We start from the raw sequence: 6,263 nt of genomic DNA, 5'->3' as shown, positions 1-6,263 counted from the left end.
CCACGAGAACCTGGAAGAAAGCCTGTTCAATTATCATTTTCGCAGAGTCCAGAAAAATTGTCAGCCTTCATCCGGCCAAGAAAATCTTACTATTAAAACCTTCCTCATTTTCAATGTTTTTAAAATGGTGCGGTCAGGAAACTGGGGGTATTCAGCTAACCTTGATTCTCTTTCCTTGCAACTTTGTTTTTCTAAAACATTGTTGAAGAACAGTTGCTCGTTTTCAATTTCAGATATTTTTCGAGATGGATCTAAAGTTACATGCTTTTATCAATCAATAACAATTATCAGTAAGAAGTGTGTTATAATTAAAATATATCATTTATTCAAAGCTAATACCTAGCAGTACAAAGCAGTGCAAACACATTCATATTAAAAATTGAGGAAGGTACCTAAGTATTTTGAAAACTGTTGTGTATGCGCGCGCGATGCCTAAGATCCGCTGCGACCTAACGCTAGACCTAGAGAGCACACGAGACAAGACGCCATGTTTTCACTCCGACCCTGATCTAATCTAATCTATCAACTCCAATCCGAGGCTAATATAAAATGGTTTATGCCTAATACATTACATTCTCCCTTTTCTTGAAATTGTCCTCTAGGGTTTCTATATGAGTTTTGTAAACGTAACCAAACAAACAATTAATATAAACAATGTTCTTCAGCTTTAGTCCTTCAGCGTAGATGATTGTTCTTCAGTGTCAGCAAAAGTATATGTGATATTCATCCATCAACAAAACAAATATATAATCTTCAAAGTTCCAGCTTCTTGATTATAATGAACATAACTAGTAGAACTCCAATGTGTTGCTCAATCAACTTGTGCAAAGTCAATCAATATAAATATATACAACCTCCTGTCTGTCCTTTTTATTCAGTTTTTCTTCTTACGACTCCTTCTTATTGGAAATTTCTTCACTTGTACTTGTTCTTGAATGGCTGTTGGAACAGAATCTGGTACAAAAACTGGTGTTCTGTTGCCAATATCTTCTTGTATGTCTTCATTGCTTTGTTTATTCCAATGATCCTCAACAATTCCTTCCTTAAACCTATTTTCACTATTTTGATGCATGTCAGCATTATCACTTTCATGCAAACTAGAATTATTGTTTTCATTTAAGTGTGGAGTGTTATTGGCGTCATTAGCATTAGTGATTGCTCTATTCGGTCTGCGCTCGGAACGCGTTGGCCTTGCGACATTTTGCGCATTGTCAATTAAGAGTTCCTCTGCTAAGATGTCTTCCTCTTCATCTGTGTTGTATGTGTTCTCCTTTTGAGGTACTGCTTGTCTGTTTGATTCACTCTCATTGTATTTCTTGAGATGAGCTTTGTTCCTGTAAAATTTGTTTCCTCTTTCATTCTCTAGTAAAGCACTTTTCCTGTAGATCTTGATGACTTTGAATTTCTCATTTAGCCAATTTGGAGATAATTTGTCATTTTTCCAGAGATTCTTTACTAGCACTGTGTCTTGTTCCTGAATTTCACTGTCTTTTGCATTCCTTTTGATGTCTGTGTAATTTTTCATTTTTCCTTTCTTTTCTCTGTCTTTCCTATCTAATTCTGTGTCTTGTGATTCATCCTTTGCATATTCTGGTATGTCATTCTTGATAGCACGTCCAAAAAATACTGTAGCTGGGCACTGTCCTGTTGTTGCATGTGGGGTTGTTCTGTAGAGAAGTAGAAACTTGTTCAGCTCTTCTCTCCAATCTTTTCCTTCTGCGTGTGCACATTGATTTGCCTTTTTGAGTGATCTGTTGAATCTTTCAACTTCACCGTTGACCCATGGTGAATACGGTGTCACATTCCTTAGCTTTATCCCATGTTGTTTGAGGTACTGTTTGAATTCGTCTGAAATGAACTGTTTTCCATTGTCAGCAACTAATTTGTGCACGTAACCAAACATAGAAAATATCTTATCCAATGCTTTGATTACCGTCTTTGTGTTGATAGTTTTGACTTGTGCAACTACTGGATATCTTGATCTGTAGTCTATGAGTGCTATTAAGTAATCCTTTGTTGGATATGGTCCTTGAATGTCCAAAGCTACTGTGTGCCAATTTGTTGAGGGTATCTTTGTTACCTCAAGTGGTTCAAAATTGACTTTATTGGATCCTGTTACTTGACATGCATGGCAATGTTTTATCAAGTTTTCCACTTCTTGATCTATTCCTGGCCACCATACTTTTTCTCTAAGTAATCCTTTAGTTTTCACAATGCCTAAGTGATGTTGGTGTGCTGTGGCAAGTATTCTTTGTCTTAGATCTGTGGGAATTATTAGCTTTGTGCCTTTTAAAATAATATCATCTTTGATCCAGAGGTCTCTCCGGTTCAGAAAATATGGTTTGTATTGTGGACTTTTTGACCATTTCTCTGATTTGATCTGTTCTTTGATGTTTTTCAATATTTCATCATTTCTTGATATTTCTTGAATTTCCTCTATTGTGACTGATTTAGGAATAGCATCATAAACAATTGAGTTGATGAAATGTTCTGTATCATCACTTAACTTTTCTCCTGTAGCTGGTAAAGGTGAACGAGATAGTACATCAGATGCATTTGTGTGTCCTGGTTCAAATTGAACAGTGAACTTATATGGTTGCATTTTTAGTAACCATCTTTGCAATCTTGGTGTAGGGCTTCCTCTTGCTGATAATAGTTTTTCAAGTGGTTTGTGGTCAGTTACTATTGTAAATTCTCTGTCATACAAATAGTAATGAAACTTCTGTGTTGACCAAAATGCGGCTAAGCCTTCTCTTTCTGTCTGAGAATATCTTTGTTCTGTTGGGCTTAATGCATGTGATGCATAAGCAACTGGCTTGAATTGTCCATCTTGTTGTTTTTGAGTAAGGATTGCTCCTAGTCCTACTGGTGAAGCATCTACAATAACTTTTGTGTCTGCATGAGGCTGGTAATAAGCCATTGTGCTTGCATTTGTAAGGCTTTCCTTTAACTTTGTGAAACTTGCTTGTTGTTCCTTGTTCCATGCAAATGTAGTTTCCTTTCTGGTGAGTTTCCTCAGAGGTTCCGTAAGTGTAGCATAGTCTTTGATGAAGTGTGAACAAAAGTTGACTAGACCTAGGAAACTTCTTACTTCTGTTGCATTTGTTGGGACTTTGGCATTGTTGACTGCATCCACTTTGGATTTATCTGGATGAATTCCTTTGTCTGTTAGACAATATCCTGCAAATGTGAGCTTTGTTGTTCCAAATACACATTTCTTTGGATTGATCTTTAAGTTTCTGGCATGCAATGCTTTGAATAGCGTGTCAAGACGCTCTGCCATTTCATCTCTACTCGATGACCATATCAGAATGTCATCTGATATTGACCTTGTGCCTGGGCAACCTGCAATGCTTTGCTCAATAACCTTCTGAAACTGCTCAAAGGCTGAACTGACTCCATACACAAGACGTTTTGATTGAAAACAACCTTCATGTGTTAGAAATGTTGTTATGTGCCTTGATTCCTCTGCTAACTCTAGTTGGTGGTACCCTTCTTTTAAATCAATCTTTGAAAAGTATTTTGCATTATGCAACTCTGGGAGGATTTCTTCAACTTTTGGAATCTGGTGTCTTTCTCTTACTATGGCTTCATTGGCTCTTCTCATATCTAAACATAATCTTATGGTTCCATTTGGCTTTGGTACTACTACTATTGGGTTTATCCAGGTACTTGGGCCTTTAACTTTCTCTATGCAGTCATTTTTCAACAATCTTTCTAGTTCTGCAGAAACTTTCTTTCTTGTATGATATGGTAATCTTCTGATTGGCTGCTGAACCGGAATGACATTTTCATCAATATGTAGTTTTAACTTGTAGTCTTTGAATTTACCCATGCCTTCAAATACTTCTCTGTTGTTGTCCAGAACTTTCTGAATCTTAGGATCTATTTTGTGTTCAGTTGGCTTTTCTTGACTGATTTCATTTACTGATTTGTGAAGTGAATTTGTTGGATCTGCTTTAGAACCTAGAACTGGGCCTACTCTTAAAATATCAAGCTTTTCTGCTGTCTTTTGTCCTAGCAATGCTCCCCCTGAACCTTTTGTGACATAGAATTTTGCTTGGGTTTCTTTCCCAAGTGCTTCAGCTTTTGCTCTGAATGTTCCTTTTAGTTTCAATGGTTCTTTGCCTAGATAAGTGAATATCTTAGTCTTGCTGCTTTCAAGTTGTGGTTTTTTTTGGCAATTTCTGAAATGATATCTCATCAATGATGTTCAATGTTGATCCACTGTCAATGAGCATATTTATTGGTGTGCCATCTATATAGACTGGATATACTGGTCTTTCCTTGCTTCCAATTTTGAATACTGATGTTTCATCATCACTTGAACTTTCTGTTGTGACTTTACTTGCTCTCACTTGATGATTTTCTGGTTTCTTTGGATTTTTGGTCTTGCAGCATTTTGCAAAGTGTCCCATAATTCCACATTTCATGCACTTTCTTCCTTTTGTCACTCTACAGTCTTTACTGTTGTGATTCTTCATTCCACATCTTCCACATTGTTCCCTTTGTTGAGTGTATTTTTGATTTCTGTTTGCTTGCCTACCTTTGTGCTGGTATTTATTTGGCCTTATTTTATTCAGGTCTGAGAAAGATTCTTTCATTGTGTCAGCTGATGAGCCTGCACCATTTTGTTGTTCTATCTTCTTTGTCTGAAGGTCTGATTGTTCCATGAGCTTTCCTATTCTTAGAACTTTATCTAATGTGAGATCTGGCTCTTGTAGCAATCTTTTTCTAAGCTTACTTGATTTGCATTTTGCTATTACTTGATCTCTTATCTCATCTTGTGTTGCATCACCATATTCACAATGAATGATTAACTTTTTCAACCTAGTGACATATGAATCTATGTTCTCTCCTGTTTCTTGACCTGTTTCATGAAATACACATCTTTCAAATGGAATATTCTTCTTGATATCAAAATGACTATCTAACTTATTTACTGCCTGGTCATATGTTGTGCCTACCTCACCTAATGTTTCAAATATGTCTTGCACTTCATCTCCTACAAGATGCAAAAGTGCTGCCCTCTTTTGGCTATCATTTTGAATACCTGTTGCATTCAGAAAATAAACGAACGATTTCTTCCATTTTTGCCATCTTTGACTTACCGTGGAAGGATCTCCTTTTGGATCAAATTCCTTAACTGGAGGTAATTGAATCGATACTGGTTGAGGTTGCTGCGCCTGGCCTATTTGATTATCGTTTTCTTCCATATCTCGTATTCTCTTGTCGAAATTATTACTTTCTAATCCTTCTTTGGGTTCTTTAGATAACTCGTCGCCATAATATGTTGTGTATGCGCGCGCGATGCCTAAGATCCGCTGCGACCTAACGCTAGACCTAGAGAGCACACGAGACAAGACGCCATGTTTTCACTCCGACCCTGATCTAATCTAATCTATCAACTCCAATCCGAGGCTAATATAAAATCGACGTTGCTAAAACGAGGAACAAGCGGAACAACCCAGTAACAAGCGGAACAACCCAGTAACAACCCAGTAACAAGCGGAACAACCAAGGAACAAGCAGAACAACCCAGAAACAAGCGGAAATGTGAATTAATTGTTTAGTAAATACCACATGGGGGCGTTTATAATCCAACTCTCTGAAGTTCGTGTGGGCTAGAACTATCAAGAGGCCGTCAATCATGTCTTCGTCTGTTTCGGAGGCTTTGTGATTTTGCCAACGGACAGAGAGAATCTATCGACCCCGGATCGGGACGAAAAATAAATAGTAAAGCATGCCTATACATTCGATCACAACAGACACACTGTTGCAAATAGATGTGCATGCCATAGTGTAAATCTGTACATGTAGCCCTGTTGCAATCACATTTTTCAGGCCCGTCGCAGCCGGGGGGCTGGGGGGGGTTTCTGAAGCCCCACCAATAATTGTCTTACTGTAGTATGTTTCCTTTATAACAATGTACTGCATGGGAAGGAATACAATGGGCAACCTCTTACAACTTATAATTTGGATTAAAGAAGAGGTTAACTTTCCGCCTCAGTAAAAATGATTCTAGGCAAACCATCAGTTTCCTGGTTCCTGGATTTTCCGACTTTTATCCCAAGACAGGGCCTGATTTTTCTTGTAGGCACATCAATGTCATTTCTCTCCCCAGGCGATTGAATGGCGCAATATCGTGAAATTTTGATGGCAGGGTGACAAACACGCAACCAATGTTTGGCGTTTCCATCATCATCATAAAAAAATTAATTTATCTAAATAAACTTAGTTGAAGAGCCATAATACACTCTAAA

The 6,263-nt window shown here is 37.6% G+C and overlaps 1 protein-coding gene across 1 annotated transcript; it reads right to left on the bottom strand.

Annotated features, from left to right (window-relative positions):
* Window positions 1-4,160: 4,160 nt before the first annotated feature.
* Window positions 4,161-5,418, bottom strand: LOC148957721 (uncharacterized). Its single transcript, XM_089115060.1, has one exon. It carries the CDS (start codon window positions 5,214-5,216, stop codon window positions 4,161-4,163), a length of 1,056 nt encoding a protein of 351 aa, XP_088971186.1. The 5' UTR covers window positions 5,217-5,418.
* Between the last annotated feature and the right edge of the window lie 845 nt (window positions 5,419-6,263).

Source organism: Rhopilema esculentum, chromosome 21 (genome assembly GCF_057945365.1).
Source record: "Rhopilema esculentum isolate cy_ngs chromosome 21, ASM5794536v1, whole genome shotgun sequence".
NCBI classification, from domain to species: Eukaryota; Metazoa; Cnidaria; class Scyphozoa; order Rhizostomeae; family Rhizostomatidae; genus Rhopilema; species Rhopilema esculentum.
This window is presented reverse-complemented; position numbering and strand designations above follow the sequence as displayed.

Coding starts and splice junctions, on each gene's coding strand:
- LOC148957721 (XM_089115060.1), bottom strand. CDS start 5,216: ATGGAAGAAAACGATAATCAAATAGGCCAGGCGCAGCAACCTCAACCA.